Source organism: Ceratotherium simum, chromosome 37 (assembly GCF_057802395.1).
Source record: "Ceratotherium simum simum isolate JZ-2026a chromosome 37, ASM5780239v1, whole genome shotgun sequence".
Taxonomy (NCBI): Eukaryota; Metazoa; Chordata; class Mammalia; order Perissodactyla; family Rhinocerotidae; genus Ceratotherium; species Ceratotherium simum.
This window is the reverse complement of record NC_141936.1, coordinates 26,747,820-26,772,665: the sequence shown is the minus strand read 5'-3', so window position 1 is coordinate 26,772,665 and position 24,846 is coordinate 26,747,820. Positions and strand designations below refer to the sequence as shown.

The 24,846-nt window shown below is 34.3% G+C and overlaps 1 protein-coding gene across 2 annotated transcripts in view; it reads right to left on the bottom strand.

The window, feature by feature from the left end:
* The window catches only part of ERBB4 (erb-b2 receptor tyrosine kinase 4), a 1,114,653-nt gene that overhangs the window by 246,134 nt on the left and 843,673 nt on the right, over positions 1-24,846 (bottom strand). For both annotated transcript variants that reach the window (XM_087424880.1, XM_087424879.1), the window contains exon 16: positions 20,311-20,385. In XM_087424880.1, coding sequence (XP_087281006.1) covers positions 20,311-20,385 — 75 coding nt within the window. The remainder of the gene's footprint in view (positions 1-20,310; positions 20,386-24,846) is intronic.

Here is a 24,846-nt window from a genome sequence, read left to right as displayed (position 1 = left end):
TAATTTCAGAAACTGTATTACTAACAGAGATTGCATCCTATTGGCAAATCGTGTCTGTCTTTATCTATCAAAGCATTAAGCCGTACATTTGTGTCATGTTTATTGGGCACAATTACATAATACAGATTTAAGCAGTCCTATTTTCAGAGGATTCACAAACTAATTTTTAAGTAATAGTTTGACTCGTTCTCTTTATATACAACTCTGTATATAAAGCATCTTTGAATTTGTCTTTAGTATGTTTTTTAGATGCCCCAATCCTTGCCTTAGACTAAAAACTTTTTTTATATAATGCTTACACATAAGGGATAAGGAAGTGTCGTTCCTAAGAAACATCACTCCTTTTGATCCAGATGGTATGTTTTCTCCTTATTTTGCCCTGCTGGTAGCCTTGCTCTCCTCTCAGGGAACCTCCAAGTGTTCATGGGGGAGCTAGCATCCTTCAAGAATTCTTAAGATTTCAACAACATGAGATGAGAAGAGACTGAGAAGCAGGTACAGTTGCAGGGAAAATACCAGGAGTTTGGACATCTACGTAGGATCATTGAACATTTCTTGCAGGATTAAAAAACAAAGCTGCTTTTACCAGGTTTTTTATATGTGTTATGGCAAATATTTCTTTCAACATAATTATTTATGTAGGATGAATCTGCGGTAGGTTATGTATCTTGCCGAAGGTCATAAGCACTCGAAGCAGGCAGTCAAGGTTTGAATCTTGGCATGTTTTCCTCCAAAGCCTTTTCTGTTTCCATTGAAATATGATTATAAGACTATATTGGGAAGATTACCTTGGTAGAAAGTTGTAGGATAGATAAGCCAGGAATACAAGATGTTTTCAAGGAAACTAGTTAGCTGACTATTTTAATAGTCTTCATCAATGGCAATGAGGGACAGACGAGGGAAGTATGGAGAACAAGATAGAAAAGTATTACAGCAGCAGAAGTGACAAAAAGTGTAAACTCAATGGTGATGAGGGACAAAGGAGGAGTCAAAGATGGCTGCACTCCCATGCCTGGGTGATTGGAAGGCTGATGATGCCGTTTACGGACATGAGAAAATCAGGAGAAAGACAGCACTTAGAAGGGAGAGGCATTGACTTCTTTTGGATCTGTGGAGTTGAGGTGCTGAAGGGTAGACAGGTATATTGTCACTATTTTTATCTGTTTTCAGGTTTCTGTGTACACTTGCTCCTCCTCTAATTTCAAGATATACCTGTGCTGATTTTATTACTAGCTTCATATTTTTAATTAAGGAGAACCACGGATAACATAATGTCATTCCCCTTGGACTTTTCTTATATTTTATTTTTTTCCTCTGGGGAGTGCTAAAAATGCAAAGGAGGAAGAAGATGTTTCAAGGGCTATTTTTCATTTCTTTTTTCCTCTTTCCTTCTTTACCTTTTATTTTTCTGAAAGCCTAAATTAGGTGGTTTGATTTCTCTCATTAAGGCAACTTCTACTGTTTCAATCTGTTTCTGTTCTTATGTTTTTATTGACATTTTGACACCAATCATTTGCAAGCGTGACACGCTTCCAGAATATTTAATTCATTTAGAAATCCTCTTCATACTGTTGCACATGGAGCTGCTGCTCACCTTGGGTAGCACAGCTTGGAGCCAGATGCTTAGTAAGCCTACCTGGATCTCCTTGTTAGCTTTGAGCCCTAATGGCATCCCCTTTATGGAAAATTTAAAGTTTGGCATTCAATATTATAGCTTAAAAAAAGTTCTTTAATTGAAAAGGATAGTTAAACATAACTGTTCTGAAAGAGGCCACTTCATAATTTTTTTATGATTTGGTAATTTTCATAGGAACAACATTATGTTCCTGATATAAAGTACTAAGTGCTAATAAATGGCCTAAATTTTATTGCCATCTCTGTGACCCGGTTCATCCCATTTTGCTCTCATATTTACAAGAGTGTCTCTCCTTAGCACGTGCGTCTCTCTTTTATACATTCCCAGACTAAACTTGATGTAGTTATTTATAATTATTCTCTCTTGGAATCTTTTTTATTTCCAGGTAGATTATAAGCCATGTGAGTCTAGGGACCATTATTTCTATTTTTTTATTGCTCTATACCTCCTAATAACATTCTCTAGGAAGATTCTCCATAATTAGTATTAAATGAATCAAAGAGCATATGGAGTATTTTAGGTAATAGTATATTTAAGAAAAATGCATTTATTCCACTTGGTGAGACTTTTTATTATTTGGAACAGTTGCGAAAATAGCAAAATATGTTCTTTGCATTTATCCTCTAAATAGTTGTCTGTAATTGCTCATTTTACTTACACTGTTTTGACCCCTGAACTAATTCCCATCGCATTTTTAGTCTCTACCTCTCCACTGTATCGGCTCTTGTCAAGGTCACCAATGGTCTCTTTATCGTCAAATCAAGCAGTCATTTCTTTTTTAGTAATTTATTTAATTGTATGGAGGTGACATTGATTTATAACATTATATAAGTTTCAGGTGTATAGGAATGTAAACTAGTGCAGCTACTAAGGGAAACAGTACAGAGATTCCCCCAAAACAGTCATTTCTTAGAACTAATCTTAACCAATCACTTAGTAACATTTCATAGGACTGATCGCTTTGCCTTTCTTAAAACACTGTCTCCCCTTGAGTTCCATCACACCACTTTCTCTAGTTTCTCCTTTAGCTGGTCAGTCCTTTATAGTCCCTTCTGCTGCTTCCTCCTTATCTCCCTGACCGATAAATATAGGAGGGTCCCAGGACTTAATCGTTGGATTTCTTCTCTTACATTTACTCGCTAGATGTGTATTATCCACCACTTTACGTATGTAATGATAAGCAAATTTTTATCTTCAGTCCAGACCTCTCTGCTGAATTTCTATATATTCAATCGCCTACTTGATGTCTCCACTTAGATATCTAATATCTCAGCTGTAGCAATACCAAAATAACCTTTCATTCCAACACCCCGTCTCCTCCCAAAAAGTATTGCCTGCTCCTCCCTGAGTCTCTCCTATTTTGGCAAATGGCAATTTTATCTTTTCATTTTCTTTCACATTCCACATCTATTTAAGCTAGCAAAAATCTGACGAACACATAATCAGATTCTTACCTCTTATTACTCCTTTCCTCTTTCCTCAGGTACAATCTATCCCTTTGAGGGCCAGTATTCTTTTATTTCTAATCTATAACATTTACTTCTAACATATCCCACGGCATTTGCTGACCTCTAGTTTAATTTAGCTCATTTAGGAGTTCTAGAATAAAGTTGCCATTTTAAGCAACTCAATGTATAAATTTCAAAAAACTTTATGGAGGGAAATAGCCATATGTACATACTGGCATTTCTAAAAAATAACGGCATTTCTATCTTTAAAAGCACAAATATAAGTCCTTTATGTGCTGGAATTGTCACAGACGTCTTTATATTTCTTTGGAGGCTAGTTTATTTTCTCATGAAAAGAAGCACTAAATAAATAATTGTTACATGAATAAATAACTGAAGGAATAGTTTAATTCTATAAATATTTACATACTTTTTATCTTAAATCAACCCTTAAAAACACATAAATATTTCAATAATTTCAGAGCTTCCTATATATTTTTCAACTTAACAAAAGCATAATTCTAAAACATTTCTAATGAAAACAAAACAAGAAGAGTTATTTATTTAATGCTTCTCTGAATTGAAGCTGATACACATTTAATATTTGCTTATTCCTGATTTCAAAATAACTGGTAAAATAATTTTTTCTCCTAAGAGCAGTGAAACTAATCCTCAGACCAGCTGCTATTCTTGCTTGCCTGTTGTAGATAGTTCACCTCTCACCCCCACCACACTGTGTCACAGTCGCTGGTTGACCAACCCCTGTCGTTCCTAATCCCCTGCTCCCTAACACCTTCTAATCTAGTGATTTTAAAATAGCTAAATAATTTCCCCAGTCTGTGTAAATATAACACAAATTTCTGGCCAATGAGAGGAAGACAAAAGTCAGCTAGAGGAATTCTGGGAAAGGACGGGTACAGCTGATGGAGCCTGTCCCTCTGTCCTCAGATGTAATGCTTAGAGCTACAGCAGCCATCTTGCTACCAAAACAGAACGACAAGAAAATGATGTAGATTCTGGCCCTGATGTTACCCATCCATGGAACCAATGGCAACAGTTCCCTCACTTCTAGACTTCTGTATTTAAAGAATAACACATAAAACTATTTGCTGAAGCCACTAATATCAGGTTTTGTTTTACTTGTAGCCAAGTAAGGTCCTAACTGATAAAGGAAGTATGTCCAGATTGTCCCAGGTTTCCTTCTTTTCTTGCATTAATCTGTCAAATGCATTATCTCAAGAAAATCAGATATTTAAATCTAAAGAGGAACCAATGGCCTGTCCCTTTCTGATAACAGTTAATAACCCCGGTGCTCCTATTATCTATGTCTGCTTAGTTATCACAGTCTCTTGCTAATTCACTGGCTTAACCTACATCAGTCTCCACTGAACACTTTTATTGGGGGAGGAGAGGTGCCCTTTACATTTACAAGTAACACTTAGTAGAAAATTGTAAAGCTTCCTCAAGGATGCAGTTTCTGAATTGTGGAATTTACATATAACAGACAACATGTTCATTGTCATCTGTTTTCAAATAGTAATAAAGTTCAAAAATAGTAAAATGTTTTCCTAACTTAGGAATCTCAAGAAAATATTGTACTGGAAGACCAATAAAGAGAACAGGAAAAATCAGTTCTTCATTAGCATTTAACTTGGCAAAACACAAATATCCAATTTTTCTAATTTCTGGGTCCATGGTAGATTGGAAGTAACCCAAAGGGAAAAAAAAGAGAGGGTTAGGGTGTTTCTGTCTATTCTCTTTTAAAACACTCCACAGAGGACTTGGAGGAAAGACAAACAAACCTCTTTCAAAGATGTTTGGTCACTGTACACCACTTTAAATAATGTTTTTAACGTAGAATGGATCGCTTTTGTTTTCTAAGGGGAGGTTTATTGTGATCAAATTCACAAAACACATTTTAAAGCATTAATAACAAGGTTTAGCAATTTAACTCCTTTTTAAACTTATATAAATCCCCAATCCCTAATTAGAACACATTACTAATTATGGGGAAACCCATTTTTTTCTAAAGCGATTGCTTAGAAGATGTTATGATTCTGCAGATGTTCTCAATACAGATTTAGAGCCACCAGATAATGTAAACAAAGAAAAAATATTTGAACCTAAGTCAATTCAAACAATGTAGAAATAATATAATAGCAAGACAGCTTTATACTTTGCCTGAAACCATTTCATTTACATGCAAAAGAAATCATTACTACCAAGAGAAAAAAAAAACATCTCTACATGAACCAGATTCTCTTCCTAGCTAGAACATTAATTTTTCAATCTGTTCTGTGTCTATTATTTTTCTATTATTGAAATTATGTATACTATTAACATTCAGCCATATTTAATGGTATGTATTGCTTTGGATATCTAGGAGAGGATATTTTAAAATTTCTTTGATTTGTAAATGGTCATTAAGGAAATAATCTAAAAGTAGTATGGAATAGACATACTAATTCCTTTAAAATTTCCTGACTGATGCATATCTACAAACTTTTTCTCAGTCTTTCAATTTTTCAAATTACATATCTTTATTTTTCCATCTGGGATATTACCTAGACAAATGGCTTACCTTTACGTATAATCACACCAGCTGAGTTCATGCAAAATTTCAGTTTTTCTTAGGGCAAATAGAGAGGAGAACAAGAGATAGCAGTTAATAGGCCCTGACTTCACTTGCTGGCACTGAGTTAGTTGCTGGTGAACACTATCATCTCTTCTTGGGTACATGTGGGACTACCGAGTACATTACTACTTTAGCTATTGGCAAAATAGTAAAAAATAAACAAAAAGAAATCTAAAGAACACAACTGTAAATTTAAGATGATATGCAACGGGCACCAACCTGTAAAATTCATGCCAGTTATTCCTTATTATCAGGTAATGATGTCTTAGTAATTAACAGAAAGTGAGAAAGAGAGAAAAGAGAGAGAGAAGCCCTTCAAAGCAATCAGACTTAGTATTTTATAAAAAGATTTAGGCATTGCCATGACTCATTAAGTTATTTTTTAAGTTTTATTTATTAATTGTTTCAAAACTATCTAGGATCAAAGTCATACTATGAATTGTTGAACTGTTAGAGATCCATCTGTATATCTGTCCATCTAGGATTGCTTAAAACCAACTCAAAACTCAAAACTTCACATTGAAAGAAAGTGAATTAAACTTCTTTATCCATCAAGTCCTCTCTATAGCATGATTGACGGCACCATAAAGAAAACAATAAAGTCATTAGAAAAAAATTCTGAATCATGCAGTCCTTGGCAACTTTTGGTGAAAAACTTTCAGCCATACTTTGATGAGACTTATCTAATTTTAGATAGCTATAAAAAATGATTTCTTATAAAATTATATATATAATTATAAACATATATAAATAGAATGACTGTAACTCATATGTTTTTAATTCTATAATTTTTAATGTGTTGCCTATTTGAATTTTGAAAATGATTAGCAAATTTGAATGATAAAATTGAATATTTTCCATATATTTTAATTGATATCTAGCCAAACATAGTGTTTATAATGCCAGATAGACACATGTATATGTTATTTTCTAATTTATAAAAGACATAAAATTAGGGACCGTCTGACTACCTTTCAGTAGGAGATAGGTGGTACATTAATGCTAGAAAAGGCAATGCAACCATAAAAAAAAAATGGTTATAGCTATTGATCTACAAGGCTGTCCATAATGTACTAAGTGAGTAAAGCAAGTTGCTGAATAATGTGTGGAGCATGTTCCCATTTCTGTAAACAAACAAAAAACTTTATTATTGCATATGTCTGTTAGTATAAGGATAAACGTGTGGGAAAATAAACATACCCATATACGCACATACGTCTGTATTTAATACACTGAGCATGTATTACTTTTGTAATTTTAAATTTCATTTTAAAATATATTGGGGGCCGGCCCGGTGGTGCAAGCTGTTAAGTGTGCGTGCTCCACTGCGGCGGCCTGGGGTTCACCAGTTCAGATCCCGGGCATGCACCAATGCACCACTTGTCAGGCCATGCTGTGGCGGTGTCCCACATAAAGTGGAGGAAGATGGGCATGGATGTTAGCCCAGGGCCAGTCTTCCTCAGCTAAAAAAAGAGGAGGATTGGCAGATGTTAGCACAGGGCTGATCTCCTCACAAAAAAAATAAAATATATTAAAGAGAATAATTTTCAAAAAAAACAAGAAGGGCCCGGCCCGGTGGTGTAGAGGTTAAGTTTGCATATTCCACTTCAGTGGCCTGGGGTTAGCCAGTTCGGATCCTGGCCCTGGACCTACCTACTCACCGCTCATTGAGCCATGCTGGGGCAGTGTCCAACATAGAAGAGCTAGCAGGACCTACAATTAGGACATAAAACTATGTACTTGGGCTTTGGGGAGTAAAAGGAAGGAAAAAGAGGAAGATTGGCAACAGATGTTAGCACAGGGCCAACCTTCCTCAAACAAAAAATAAATATTAAAAAAAAGAAGAAGAAGAAGAAAAAAGGAAAAGAAATACTTAAATTATGACTGGTGAGCTTTAACCATCAGGATGGTGAATTCTACTTTTACTTGCTTTAGATATAAAAGAGAGGCATAGGGCACAAATTGCTAAGGCAAGAACCATTGCTTGAGAATAAATTTAGTTACATCAGTACAATCAGAAGCCAAAGAAACTTCATTTGTAAGGGATTGTTCATTATAATTCCTTACCTGAGAGCATTTCAAAAAAATGAAATAGGAAAGGTTTTTCAGTATGATTTTCTGATATACTAATGTTCTGTACCTGCACAATTGCACAATTGCTGATGTTTGTAGTAATGGTGTAATTTGGAGTAATTGTTGTATATCAGCATTTTGCAATTATCACGACAGGTATTGAAATCTGTTAATTTCTCAGAACGCATACAGGATGCTGTTAGATTCTGATTAAATATTTAACAGTATTCTAATTTAATGAGTCCAGAATCATTGATAGCAAACCACAACCTGTTATTCTCCATGCAAAGATAAAATAGTGTGACCTTCAGTTGGATACAAGTAAAGGAACACATTGCAAATTATTGATGATTTGTGAATTAGTTTCAGAAATATTTTAAATGTAAAAATTAGCACAGTTTATATTTGAATTTAATATCCCAGACCATCACTCCCTTGACACATGCACACACACTAAAACATACCCGCCTCCCTTTTGGCAAGATGACTTCATCTACAACTTCAGAGAGAAGATAGAACATTAAACGGAAACTCCCTGAGCCTTTGTCTATTCATCTATCTGCATTTTTCTGCATCCTCTATTTATTCTCCTGATAAAAAAGTGAAGAGGGAGGTCTTTTATTCTCCATGTCTAATCCTTTCATATTTCCTTTGCCTCTTAATTATTCCACCTTTTTTAGGAAATTTATGATTGATAATCTCTACTCTCTCTCGTGTTTCCAAATTTTCACTGTCTACAAGGTCTTCCAAAACAGACTCAAACTTCATCCATCTTCAAAATATCTTTCTCTTGATATTATTTCCTCTATAAATATGTCCCTGTTTCTTTCCTTCACATGTAAATTTCTCAAAAGATATCAGCATTTGGCTCTCTGTATTTCCACGTTTCCTATTTACTTTCACTGCACGTCTGTATATGGAGAGACCTCCACATCTGTACATTAAATTTCCCATTTCACATCACTAGGATTGTCAAAATAACTCTTTTGAATCATTTGCATTAGCTTACAAATGTGTTATAATATTTCCCAACTTAAGCAAAATAAACAAAAAATAACCTTCCCTTGATTCCACGTTCTCCTCCCTCTGCAGCAAACACCTCAAAAGCTTTCTCTGTACAAGCTGTCTCCATTTCTGTCTTCTCCCGTCCTTTCTTAACTCACTTCAGTTCTTCACCTATTTTATCCCCACCACCTCAAGGGAACTGCTCCTATCTTTTCAAGTTTCAGCCATAACCTCTATCTTGTCAAATAAAGTAGTCAATACTGCTTCCCTCTGGGCACTAGCCACGGTCTCACTCCCCTCCTCTAGGAACACTGTCTTCACTTGGCTTATAGGACTCATTCTTACCTGGTTTTCCTCCTACTCCCTCACCTCCATCTCACTCTGCTACATTATATCCTTCTCCTCTCTTCTGCCCTTTAAATGATAGAGTCTCCTAAGGCTCATTCCTCAGTTTGCTTTTCCATCTGCACTTTCTGCCTGTGGAATCTCATCCAATGTTATGGATCTAAATATGACAGATGATTGTGATCCCTCCCTTGAACTCCAGACTCTTATATCTCCCCATGCAAAATCTTCACTCAGATATCAAATAAACATCTCAAGCTTAGCATGACCACAACAGAATTTTTATTCCCCATAACATTTGTTCCACTTCCTTCTGAGTCTTCTCCATCTCAGTTTATCACCCTTCATCTACTTACTCAGGCCAAAAACTCAGATATCACCTGTTAAATTTGTCTTTTCCTCTCCACCCCACACCCTCCAATCCACTTACAAGTTTCCTCATAGTAAATAATCATGCAAATATACAATTACAAACTGATATTGAATAATGTTTTTCTCTTCACTGTACCATAAATTTCATGATATTAAGGATTACGTTAATTATTTTCTCCATTCTCTCTGCAGTTCCTTAGCACAATGCCTGACGTAGTAAATAAAATGAATAGTTACTGGATAATTATTGTAAAGTAGCAAATACAGAAGAGTGTGTTTTTTTTTGTTTTATCCTTTAAAAAGTAGGCCGGCCCTGTGGCTTAGCGGTTAAGTGCGCGCACTCTGCTACTGGAGGCCCGGGTTCGGATCCCAGGCATGCACTGACGCACCGCTTCTCTGGCCATGCTGAGGCCGTGTCCCACATGCAGCAACTAGAAGGATGTGCAGCTATGACATACAACTATCTACTGGGGCTTTGGGGGAAAAAATAAATAAATTATAAAAAAAAAAAAAAGTAAATAAAATATGGTATGTCTGATTGTATCAACAGTGGGAGGAATTTTTCTGAGCAGAAATCACTTTTCACCTTATCAAACAGAACCAAATGATACACAACCTAGGATTCGTATTCTACCACCTGAACTCATTGCTCTCAATTAACTTCACCCCATCTCACAAATCCTAAATCTGAACTGGGGAGGAAAACCTAGAGAGAAAACTGCCAAAGCCCAGCACTCCATTGTTTGTTATTTTTTGCGGAGTGTCCATGAGGTTTGGATTCTTATTCCCACATTTGATAAGTGAGTCTGATGGTGGTAGCATTAAAGAAATTAGTGTCATATCTGATGGAAGTGGTTTTCATATGGAACCACCATGGTTTTACCAGAGTTTATAAATAACTGCCACTTTAGAAAAGATAAAAAATAAACTGAGTCTATGTTTATTCATAAATGTCTTAGATTAGTCACTGATATATTAATATTATTAAAAAAATGTAAAAATATATTTACCTTATGTGATCATTATACAGGAGCATATGCTTAGATCATGAGAAGAATTGCTCTATGCTGACCGAGCAATGCTGGATGTATTATTAGTCTAAAATACGTCATGTGAGAACAAGCATTGTAAAACCTTGTTCATTGGAGAAAGGTTGAATAGGTAAAAGGTAGGATATTAGGACTAAAGGAAAGACAATGGGTAAAATTGTTTGAATAGGCTGTAAAATCTTCAATCATCCTCATCATGGAAATAGCTTGTAACTGTTCTAACACTTGGGAACCAGCCTGGTAGAAAGGAAGAAATGTGGTCTTATAGTCAATCAGACACACTCAAGCTCAGATCTTTGTAAATTTTTTGTAAATTGCTTAATTATTCTGAACCTGTTTCCTATTTGTAAAATGGGAATGGTGATAACTATTTTTATATGCCTATCATGAAAACTAAATGTGATAATGTAGCACACCTGATAGATATGTATTAGGATTTTTTTTTTTTTTTTTTTAAGAACGGCAAAAACAAGCTCCTAGTTAAATTTGAGAAGATTTTGGAAAAAGCAACACTATTCCGGGGAAGAAATAAGAACTGGTGTTTAGACTTTCCGATTGGTCCTTTCTTTCTTGATGTGTAAGAACAATTTAGCTATTCACTCTGGGATTTGAACTTGGGATTTGAACTCTAGGATTTGGGGTCCAGAGGTTCAAGAAAGAAGTATCTTTGGATATAGATTTTGCTTTGTTCATTACAAAAAGAATTTTTTCTCCCCGAACAAGTATACTTTTTATGGTAAGAGTTTTGTTATTGTTTTATTTTTACTCTACTGAAAGTAACTATAATTATTCCATAAATGACTCAGGCATATGGAATGCTTTCCTCTGGGCAGAGGAACAGAATGCCATAAAAATTGCAATGGCTACAAGCATTCAGAGTTTATTAGAGGTGGGTCTCCCTTTCCTTATCATTCATTCTTTAGTACAAGTTACTGTGAAATTACAATGAAATTATATCACTTTGGGTTTGAGGGCTGATGGGAGTGGAGAATGAAATCACTGTGAGAAATTTCGTTGGTAAATCAAAGTGCTCTCTGTTAATTAGCTCCTGCCTACATACATAGTATGGAGAAATAATTGTATGTTTATGAAAGAATGATTAGTTAGGGAATGTGCTGAGGTAATAAGAAAAAAGCACAAAGAGAGCAATTTGAGTTAATATCTACACATCATTTTATGTAACCACATCACAGAAGGGGGTCCCAGTTAATTAGATTCCTTTAGTTAAATAGGAAATATGAAAAAAAGAAGAGATACTTAGGGTCTAATACAATGTATGCCCAAGTTATGTGGGGGAATAATTTTGACTCTTTTCTGGATATATGTATGTCAGGCATAAAAATAGAAACTTTGACCTGTACTTAAGAAATCTTTCTGCTTCATTTGTGACATACAAAAATTGAAACAGTATTTTAATAGATATATTGGCTAGAAAATGCAATTTTAAGAGTCTGTGCAGTATAATTCCACATTTTTGAGTAATTTTCAATTTAAGACGTAGACAGTACTGGGACTTCTAAATGCAGACTTAAATTATCATATTTTAGTCTTCTCTTGCAGAAGTTTATAAGATCTGTGTGCATATATAAATATACAAGTATATCCAATTGAGGCAAACAGATGCTTTTCCTTGGATCTGACTCATCTCATCTGCAACCTATTGACGATGATAAAATAAACACCCTTGTCTGAATATGCAAGCACATTTCCTCACTGTTCTTGTGTGTAAAACTGTTACCAAAATCTCATTCATAGAGAAAAGGCCTACCACCTCTCCGTCTAGATATCGCATCCTAGAATCAAAATCTGTGGCCTCCAAAGTGGGGAGGCAAGAAAAATATTACAATTTCTGCTTACATTACACTATTATTTCATCCTTTTAAATATCTACCATAAATTCTGTTTATATAATTGCATAGATGAGTGTGAGATAAAAAGGTTTTCATTGACAAGAGTATTACAATACTCTTTTCACAATAACAGCTGTAGAGCAGTGATGTCCATCAGATACATAATGCAAGCAAGCATGTTATTTAAAATTTTCTAGCAGACATATATTTAAAAGGTGAAATTAATGACAATAAAATTTTATTTAACCTAATATATCCAAAATCATTAACATCTCAACACATAATCAATATGACAAAATTTTAATGAGATGTTTTACTTTCTCTTTTTCATACCATGTCTTCAAAATCCAGTGTACTTTTTATAATTACAGCACATCTCAACTTGTTTTAGCCATATGTAAAGTGCTCAATGACCACATGTGGCTAGTGCTTACCATATTGGACAAAGCAGGTCGAGAGCACTCTTGGGGAAGACTCACTAGTCTGATAAATAAATGGAAAGGCCATAAATTTGGTGTTAAAATTGGGGCAGTTTGATCCTAATTATATCTGTAAGTTACTGCTCACATAGTATTGAACACTTGGAGCCAACATGTACAGTGAGACCTTACCTAATAGTATATAAATGTGCCAAGGAACCCTGGTTTTAGTTCTAAGAGAGTACATTATTGCTTGCTTCTGGCTCTTTCTGAGGCAAGCAAGAAATAAATTATTTGAAGATAATAAGAAAAATTTCTTTCAGACTTAAAAGTGTCCTTATATGGCAAAGTTGCATGAGACACAGAAAATAATTAAGTTTCTTCCTTGCAGGACAATAAAAAATAAGAAAAACGTTATTGGAAATGGTATATGCTTAAGTCACCATGGTAGATGTGGTAGGGAGAATTCAAAGATGGCCCCCAGGGTTCCAGCCCCTGGTGTATATACATACCTTCTCCCAGTTATTCAGTCAAACAGCTCATCTAGATGCTGCTGTGAAAGGATTTTGCAAATGCAATTAAAGTCCCAAATCACTTGATCTTAAGATAGGGAGACAACTGGGTGGACGTGACCTAATAACATGAGCCTTTAAATCTGGGTCTAGAGGTCAGAGAAATAAAAACCAAGCCATTCAAAGAATGAGAAGAATTGGATGCACTGTTGATCTCTTTGAAGGTGGAGCAGGCTACATGACAAGGAATGCATATGGCAAGAATCAGCAATGAAATGGGAGCCACAGTCCTACAACTGCAAGGATCTGGATTCTGCCAACAACCTAAATGAATCTGAAAGAGGATTCCAAGCTCCAGGTGAGAACACAGCCCACGTAGCACCTTGTTATCAGCCTGGTGAGAGCCTAAGGAGAGAACCCAGCCACACCATGTCTGTTCTCTTACCTACAGAACTGTGTTTTTGTTTTGTTTTTTAAGTTGCAAAGTTTATGGTAATTTATTATACAGCAATAGAAAACTTATATAGCAGTTGAGCAATTCCTTCACCTTACCTAATCACAAAGTTCTTTTAAAATCCTTACCATTTTAGTTATAAAATATATAATCCAGATCTACAATCTTTTGAATTTCAAAATGAGTTTGAGAGGCCAACTGACAATTTTAGATGCTAATTCACTAATATCTTCACACTGGAGAAGTTTACTTTAATACATTCATTGTTATGTAATTATTCTGCCTTTTTTTCCCTATAAAACACTGAAATCATTTCACAAACTAAGCATGCTTTTAAGGATTGAGCACCAAGATTAAGTTCAAGATCAAAGATATATGCTGTATGTGGTAACCCTCATCATTTTATAGTATATTAATGCCAAGTCACTCAATCAATAGTGTTTGGGTGCTGACTAGAGGAGAAAGCCTTACCTTAGGATTCTCAATAGTTTACCGACAACTTTTGTGTCAGCTTTTAGTAGGGGGCCAGGTCAGATGCCATGTTTTTATATATATATATCATGTTGTTTAACCTATTTACTTCTTAGTTCTTTGGAAAGTATGAAGTAATTTTCCTTTATTAGGAATAATCTTGTTCATTTTGCCAAAATTGCTACTTTTTCACTTCCTTTTCCCATTGTCAAAGTATCTCTATATGCACCATCTATAGAAATGTTTGCAAAGGGTTTATATTTTTAGTTGATTGCAATTTGGAAGGTTCTTGGTTGGAAAGATATTTGTTAGAAATGAAATATTATGAAATAGAATTTAATATTTCTAGTCTACTAAAATCCCAGTGAAAAATCCTGAATAAAACTGATGACATACTTATACCTCTAAATTGTACTTCATAAGAAAATAATATCAGGGGTCAAATCTTGGAATAGCATATGCTAAGTACTTTTAAAACTCTAAAGATCTGTCTAAAGAAAGGAGCTAAGGCTTCAGGAATATCTTCCATGTTTTTTGTTTTCATTTTTAATAAAAGGCATTGGATTACTAGTAATAAATTTCCATGAAGCTTAAGATATTTTGAGATAATAGACTGTAAGCAGTCCTGATATCTTTCCAAATCAGAAATTAATAATTACAAAACGCTATAATTTCTATACCATAGAGTGATGCTCATGAGAAAGAGTGAAAAGTATTCATAATGGTTCACTCTACCCACTGGATTTTTGCTCTGACCTTTAACTAGTATAATCAACATCTTCCCAGCTCAATAATGCTATCTTTAGATTTTCTATTACAGTCCTAAAGTCAATGCTCTTAAAAATCTCTTCTGACTTGCAACGATAAGAATGACCTCTTCTGGTCACATTTTTACAGTCAGCAGGTTTGAGTATAATATTAGTGTTTCTAGGATGTCCAAATTCTTTGGTAACGATGTGTGGACATTTTGATATCCTTACGAAAGCCACTGATGCAGCTTTGTCCACTAAATACGTTTGTTTAAAGTAACCACTGGAACCATATGAACAGTAATTAACAATTGGGCTGAGCTGTTTTGCTCTCGCCTTAGAATTCTTTGATGATTTTGCTATTTTATGAGTCCTGGGAAGTATGGGAGACAAATCAACCGGAAAAGAAGACACACAAACTCTCCTTCACCTCTTAGAGTTCTCTTTAATTTAAAAGTAAATTCAATCTATAGAACGTGGTGGACTGAGGACAGACTTATAATAAAAAGCCTGTGTTCTTTTATTTATTGGACTTCAGGATCGTAACACACTGCCACTCATCTAAGGTAACCATCTTTGGGCGATTTTGACCATTTGCTTTGGACATAAGTTATGAACTAAGTTCCTTGGGGGCAAAACAAACAAAGAAAAAAGATTGTGCCATTTGTGAAAGTGGTGCCAAGAATATCACATTGTCACTCTCATATATCACACATGGTCACATGCGAAAGGATAAACTGTTATGTGACCTCTTAGGTAATAACCATTATACCGTAAAGTAAAATGCGACACGCATTAAAATGCGACAGGAATATGAAACGTTTCAAATATCTGCCCGTATGAGATTTAGAGAGGTAAACTGAAATCAGTTACCTTATTTCATATTGTGGAGCATCTAGAATAATTGAATTGGAGCAAATAGTCAGATAAAAATGCTTGAACAGATATCTAGTAGTTTTCATAATTTCTGTCACAAATTCAAAAAAAATTATTAGTTTACATTTTGGATTGCTAACTAACAAAAAGAAATGCTTTGCCAATAGAGCCTTGGCCTGTTAAGATTAGCAAATTTAGGCTCTAATGGAGTAAGAGACTAAAATTATAAAAAGCTTTGGATAGATATTTGACAAAGAAACTAAAATAGAATAGAATCTAATACTTTGCTCTATCAGAATCTATACGAAAATAGCAGAGGCGCAAGCTCAAATAAATAGAATACAAGAATAATAAAAAAAACTTGCTGAATACATTTCTTAATAAGATTCTTGATGGAAAAGAACATCAAAGATAAATGCTATTTTTAAGGCATTTAATTCAGATAAGGAAAGGATGGAGAAGTTCTAAAATATCAAGTATTATTTTCATTATAAGTAGCATAGTCTAGGAGACTACAGGTAAAAAAAAAAATTCTATTCTATCCTATCCAATCTTCCTAGAAGAAATTCCAGCAGCAGCCTGTAAGGTAAACGGAGTGTGGAAAAGCAATTCACAAATTGCAGGCTTGGGAAAGAGTAACGGTGCTTAGAAAATGCAAGTTGATCAAGATTGGAAATATTTCACCTGTTTTCATTTAAATCTTCAATCTTTTTTCCTGCTGGTTTAGGAAACAGAATACAGCATAATGGGGCAGTAGGGAGTATGAACTCTAAATATTTCAAAATAGCCACACTGACACGTTCAATGCAATTTTCTGAGAGTAAAAGAAAACTAGGCATTTAGATAATCTCCAAATTAAAACATGGTTTACAAAACTTAAAAAAATTGTTTTCTATCATGTATTTTGTCCTCCTATTATGTCAGATTTACTTTAATCAATTAAGACAGAAGTTTAAGAAAAACTATCAGGGAATTTAAAAATGGAAAGTGACCTGTGATATTACTAGACTAGTCTCCTGTTTTCAATTAAATGTATACCCACCCCATTTCAGAAAGTTAAGCATTTACTGCAATATTAAGAACTTGAAAAAGGAGATACTTGTTCCTTTCACTTTCCATCCAAGCTGTGTCAAATGTTCCATGGTCATAAATGCTTTTCCAAAACATCCAAGCTAAATCTTTCATGTAAATTCTTAACTGCCTTATAAACAGCCTCTGATGAGTCTAATCTAAGTCAATACAGTTGAAGAATAGAGTCACAATGTTTTAAATTTAAATTCCAAACAGGTATTAATTAAAGATATCCACAGTTTTCTAAAAGGAACAATTAGCAACCTACTACCTACTCTTTGAAATCATTATACTTAGAAGTGTGACAAATTTAAATGCTTAAAACATGAGAAATTTTGATATGTCAATTCCGTGGTCACTAAACTTTTGGATTAATGCTGTACTGATATATAAAATACTAATAGAACACAATCTCATGAAATTTTCAAAAAGATTATTTTGCCAATATCTCGACTAGATATGTAACCACCAGAAGTGAATGTATACTAGGTAATGGCTCCCAGGTGCTATCCCATGTAATCCGACACCAATCTTATGAGGTATAAGAAATCTCATTTTAAAAATTACCATTATCATCCCCATTTTACAGATAAGAAATATGGTGGAGCCAATACTTGAACCCACACTTTCACACTCAAGAACCTCTGCTCTTTACCTGTATAGAGACCCACAGGTGATTTTTCATAGGAAAAATGGGCCAAACTGTACTATCCATACTCTGTTACTAGACATAGTTACCTATTTACGACAAAGTTAATCTGAATTAGGTGCATTACTCTGAGACTACAGGGAATGGTCTGGGAACCCAGGCAAGTATTAGGATTGAAAATTCCGAAACTGCTTTTGTTTAAATGTTGGAAATGTTAAATCTATAGTAAGATACAGTATGACTATGAGTTATATAAACTCAATTACTAGCATGGACAGCCACAATTGATCTATCATTGTGGTTTTAACCCTTGCTGTGTCTCTGCATACACCTCTGCCTATGACCTCCTGCCGTCAGTTCCAGTGACCCTCATTATGACAGCGATTCTCAAGGTGAAGAAAGAAATGCCCTCCTCTCCCTTCAAGGGACCCATCAGAAGGGGTAGAAGTACACATCAAATCTCCTTGAGTGACTGAGAGACTTCCCTCCTCCCCCTCAGAGGTATGCTCCCCCATCCTCAATGTTTACAATCCTTGATATAGGGAGAATTAATAAATAACAACATGTATTGAGTGATTTATCTGAGCCAGGCACTGTTCTATGGACTCATTCAGTCTTCGCCACCAATATATGAACTATACTAATATTCCTATTTTATATATGCAGAAAGCAAAGCTCAGATAATTCAAGAAACTTACCCAAGGTCACACATCTAAAAAATGGGAGAGCCTTTCTTTGAACTCAGAAAATCTGATTCCAAAGACAGCACACTTTACCACCATACTATATTGCCTCTCACTAGTTGGCTGGAATAATTATAAGAAAATCATTGAAATAAATGTATAAACACTCTTCAAAGTGCAGTGACTCAGCCAAAGTCTCAAGGAGGAAAAATTATTTAATGAACATAAAACAATCTAAAATGGACCTTGGCTTATAAAACTGCACTTTGAGCCCTAGGCATGCCTTCTCTTCCTCTCTGGCTGATTTTTTTTCATAATTTTGACCTTGCTCTAAACAATTGTAATAACTGGTCTTGATTGTGCCCAAGTGCCAAAGTGCCACTGTTGTATAAGTTACATAACTCCACCACACCCTTTCTTTTAAGAATTTCTCTATTTACTACATTAAAAAATAACTTATTAATAAGACATATCACTTACTTGATTGTTTTAAAAACATTTAAAGACAAAATGCCATATAGATGAAAAAAACAATGACTAAATTTAATGACAGATGAATCTCATAAATATCATATTTAGCAAAAGAAGCCAGATGTGGAGTTCATATTATATGAGTCAATTTATATAAAGTAAATAAACAGGCAAATTGACCTACGATGTTAGCTTTCAGGACAGTGGTTATCCTTGGAATGGGGCATAAGGGGGTTTCTGGTTCTAGGACTATTCTGTTTCTTGACTGGTTGATAGTTACACAAATGTTTCATTTGGAGAAATTCACCGAGTTGTACAGTTACGTTTTGTAACTGTACACTATACATATTCTACACTTTTTTACACTATAAATATTCTATTTCAATACAAAAGTTTACAATAAAAGGCATCCAAAACCTGAATTTTGCTAATTGTAATTTAGCACTACTTTCTCTCTTCCAAAATATACAATTGATTTGTATCATAAAGAAACATAACAATATTTATATATAACATTGTCAAGTTACTATTTTCCTAAATATGAGATATTTTAAAAGTCAAATTTATTGAGGTATAATTTATGAATAGTAAAATTCATCCTTTTTAATGTAGTGAACTATGATTTTTGACAAGCACATACATTCATGCAACTATCACCACTATCACTATATAGAACAGTTCCATTACTCTCCAAATTTCCTCATGCCCTTTTGCAGGCAATCTCACTCCACACCCCCACCCCTGGCAATCCCGATGGATTTTCTGCTCCTACAGTTTTGCTTTTTCCAGAATTCCATATAAATGGAATCATACAGCATGTATTCTTTTAAGTCTAGCTTCTTTCATTTAGCAAAATGCATCTGAGATCCATCTATGTTTTGTACATGTCAGCAATTTGTTCCTGTCTATTGCTGAGTAGTATGAATGTATGGATATACCACAATTGAAGAACATTTGAGTAGTTTCCAGTTTTTGGTGATTTTGAATAAAACCACTACAAACATTCATGTATAGGTCTTTGTATATACATGAGTGATATATTTTATTTTTTAAAACCAACTCGTACTTTTACTTGCACAAAATATTTTCTATATTACCTTTAGTCTATGGTAATTCTGATGCCTAGAGAATATTCCAACCAGTTCAAAATAATATAAAATCAGAAATTGAACCAAATTAAATAGCAAACATCTTACAAAAATAGATCAACCTTTCCAAATTCTTCTCTTAAAAATATATCTTTTTGCAATCATCTAAAGAACTAAGAACAAAAATATTCTATTAAAGTTCTAGATTAATAATTCAAAATCCTGTTTAAACTGTACAAAATTAAAAATCAATGACATTACTAATTTGGATTGTAAAATCATAAGAAATGAAGAAAGAAGAGGTAGGAAACGTGGCTTAAAAGGTAGTGTTATATGCCTCTTTCATAACTCCCTAATTTAACATATCATAAATTTCATCCACTGGTTAGTACTTTTTATCCATGATAATTGGGGAAGGATTTGAGTGACAAAATGGAAACATGGTAGATGTTACCTAGCGTGTTGTGGTAAAGTGGAATGGCCCGTCCAGGGGTAGTAAATGCAGTCATGACTAGTGGGGCCGCTACACCTGCAGGCAATTACAGAACAGAAAACATCATTCTCCATTCACAGTGGCATGCACACACATGCACCAGTGCTCACACGTGGAGCCTCGGAGGAAGAACATAGGAAGCAAGCACACCAAGTACCTATCCATCAGGCCGATGCAGTCTTCAATACTTGAGCCTATGCACCTGCAGAAGATCCAAATTTAACAAATACAAGGGAAGAAAAATTAGTCATTTTTCAAAAGACAATAAGATAAATACAGATTGTGTCAAATTCTTAATTATAGTTATTAGACAATATTGGAACACCATGAATTTAAAGCCAGTGAGATTATTGCTTGATGGATACATGGAAATGAATTGCAAATACCACCCAAGTGCGATGCAAAGAAACGTGTTCACAGTAAAGGAAATTTTATTCTGTTTCTGTGGATAAATTCCAAACACATATAGCTCATTCCTAATGCTTTCAATTCATTTGCATCATTCATGATTATATGTCTAGATGAATAACTTGATATTTCAATGGCTGTAATTGCTTTCATGTATATGCTTTCTTCTAAAAGGCCTTAAGTAAAAAACAAAATCAATAAAAAAGGAAACATGAGCTATTCAATATAATATAATAACCTGATGCTTAATTCTCATTAAAGATTGATTTGACAGAAAATGAGTTAACATGCTTTAATGCTATTCTCATGGATACTTTACATAAGCACATCATTCCATTCCTTGGTTGTGACTGTCTTTAAAACATACTTATCTTTAAACATGAATTCATTTAAAAGACAAATTAACTGGTTTCACCATACTGTGGTTTATCCCGGCACTCTTTTTTAAAAGGGCAGTGCCATAACAGGCAAACAAAAACAGGATTTTCAACTGCCATATTTAACTCAAATAATCACAAATAAATAAATACTCTCCAAGGAAATGAATAAATTGAGACCTACATAACTAAAGAACCTACTGAGATTAACATTTAAGTGAAATTATATAAGTATGCAGAATTCTGTTATACAGTCCCTAGAATTTTGTTTTGAAGTATTATAGAAAGATTATTTCTTCCATCTTCCAAGGTACTGGAATTGTATTTCTTTCCCTTTTCTCCCGTCAAGGACATATAGCTCCAGTGTATTACCAAAATTCCTTCCACAGCTAAGACTCATAGAACTGTCTAAATCTGCTGGTAATAAATTTATTTTTCCAAACTAATTTCTAAAACTGAAAAAGAAGCCAAAGTTAAAATCTCTATATGATGAAGTAATAAACTGCTCATGAATAAAGCCAGAGTGTCCATTATATCTTTAGATAACTCTCAACATTGGTGAACTAATATAACTATGTTTAATAATAAAAGTCAGCATTTCCCTGTTTCATCAATATCTGTTATAACATTTCCGCTAGATGGAAAATTGTTTTTGTTTTGAGGATTGGTTTTGAGCAGTCCAGAAAAATGTTAACATACAGAAATATAGAAAATACACTGTGAAAAAAGTCTTTAAAAAAAGCAAATAAACAATAAAAATAAAAAATATATAGCACATAGCATTGAATTAGTTCCATAATCCATAATCAAAACTATTTCCAAAAATGAAAAATTAACTACTAAAAAAGTTTCCAAATTGTCTTATATGGTTTTCTTTTTATTCTATTCCGAAGAACTTTTTTTTAGGTTCCTATTATATCTTCTTCAAAATGCCTTTTTTATACAGTATTGCCATTTTTTGTAAAATTAATAGTCTACTTCTCATTTCCAAGTGAGAATCTGAAATCTGTGGTTGGTTTGTTGTCTGCGTCTTTATAATAATCTTTGAAAGTTAAAAATATTTAAAATAAAATTCAACTTAAGTGGAAAGTGTGGCTAATGAAAGATCTTCATTCATCCATTAAAAAAAATGTGTTGCATGCCTACTAAGTATTCCTACTGTTCTAAGAGCTGGAGAGAAAATAAAGATGAATTAGACATTTTTCCTATTCTTATTGAGCTCACAATTTAATGAAGGAGACGGAGGCATAAACAGATGTGTACTGTATTATGTGATAAATATAATTAGGGACATGAAAGAGTGGTTTAGGAGAGTGTGGGGGAGGGATGCTCATCCCAGAGGTCATGGTAACCCTCGTGGAGAAGTTAGGAGCTGAAGTTCAGGGTGCAGAGAACTGGGGTTAGAGTGACTTCTAAGGGGTAGGAAGCAGCAGGAGCAAAAGAATAGATCTGAGGGAATATAGAGTGTATATGAACAACTACAAGTAATTCTGGACAGTCAGAGAGCAACATATGAGACAACAAGGAGAGGGAAAAGAAGGAGCCAGATCATTAGATAGGAGCTCGTTTATGAAGCCTATTTGCTTAGAAACAAACTTAATGGAAAACCACTGCAGGGTTTTAAAGAAGTAGTGAAATTGCTAAATTTGTGTTTTACATAGATCTCTTTGCCCCGTGAGGGCTAGTCAGCTGGGAACTAAGTAGGTTCCTTTAGCACAGAGATTGCTTTAGTGTATGTAAGAGTTAATGAAGGATTACACTAGGGGAATGGTAACTAGGATAGAGGCAAAGGGAGAATTCAAGAAATACCTTGAAAGGTACAGAAAAAAAAAGGGGAAATTGATGGCTGATTTGATGGCAGAAGTAGAAAGATCAGAGGAGTTAAAGATGACACATTTCTAACTTTGAGAATAGTGGTACCATCAGTGAGAAAATGCAAGAGGAGGAATCTTTCCTTGTGTGTGTGTGTCGGGGGAAGAGAGGTTGATAATTTCGGTTTTATGTATCTGGAGTTTAGTGTGGTGGTCCTACATCTAGGAAAAAATGTTCCTGAGCAGCTGGAAAGATGAGTCCGTGGCTGGGGGAAAGAAGGCACAAGTATGATGCTCAGCTTTGAAAGAGCATACGGGAGAAAGTTGAAATCACGTAAGTGGATGAGATGGGTGAAGAAGGATCTATAACGTGAGAAGAACAGAGACTGAGACTGAAACCCAAGGAACTCCAATAACCAACTAGTAAATGGCATTAGATGAGCTCATATTCCAGAGGCATGGGAAAATATAATTGAGTAAAATCAATTAATCGCAGCATCGTGGAAACCAAATCAGGGGTCAAAATCCCAAATCAAAGACTGAATAAAGATGTGGAATAACACAACTCTCTACAAAATTAGTGTTTTGAAGTAGCAATTTTACAGAAAGATCAGAAAAAGAAACTACAACATGTCAACATATCATATTACAAAAATATCTAAAATTCCGAATATTGAGCTGTGTGTAACATTTGCCAGTACTTACTGATTTATAAGCACCTTGATGTACCCATAGAACTAACATAGTGGAGATATTTTGGTAAAATCTCCTCCAAATTTTGAAACGAAAATAGGGGAATATTTAAAAATTTCAATTAAAACAGGATAGACAATAATTTCACAAGCAGCTCTTCTTTCCTTCCCTCCATCAATGGCAATTCTTTCACTATATAAATTTAAAAATATAAAAAGGATTCGTTAAAAAGGATTAAGGTATATGGGAAATTTAATAAAATGAAATCACGATTCTAATACTAAGAAAAACACTTAATGAAATTTTTAAAATATGACATGAAAAATAAATATCCCGGTCCACATCTAAAAATCGAAATTAAATTGACATTTATAATGGACTCAAGTGCTGTTACTGAGAAAACTCTGATTCCTGCCCTTATCGCCATTTAATTACATACTAAATTTAGTTTATACGTTGTCTTTTAAAATTTCTATCTTGCTAATTTCAAATATGCAAATCATTCCTAAGTTTTAAATTCATGCTCATCATTTCAAAATATGGAGAGGGGCCTCTAATGGAAGGACATAAATTGTAAGAATAAAAATTCAGTGGACTATGACTTCCTAGTGGTCGAGAGCTGGGTCCTGCATATTTCTGAACTTAGCTTTCCCTATATCTGATGCACAGTAGGTGTTCAGTATAACAAAGCTGAAGAATGAATGAAATGCAAAAAGGTTGCTAAATAAAAATCCTCTAGTCAAGTCAAGAAGAGACACTGTTCTTATTTTTCCGCTAGGAATATTAAAGAGAATCTCCTGATAGGTGCAAAATGGATAACCCTATTTTAAAAGTATCTAAAGAACTTATTACAGCCAATATGTTTAATGTACTTTTAGAGTAGTAGAAGTGCTTTTAAGGTATTACACAGATAATTTTATTTTCATAAAATCATTAAACGGTATTCAAGGTAAGAACTTTCCTTCTGAAAAATGTGATTTGAAAGACTGTTTCCATTAACCTGGTTCTTGAATTATCTAGCTGACATAATATTGGCATATAAAAGAAAAGTTGTTTTCCACAGTGAAGTTGGCCTGAGGAGCTCACACTTGCTGATAGGTTACTAATTACACGTGTTTAGGAATAAAAATATTCTTTCATCCCATTGTTCCCACTGCCCCTGTGATCTCTCCAGAGAAAGATTTTATCCTCCACACTCAACTTGAGAA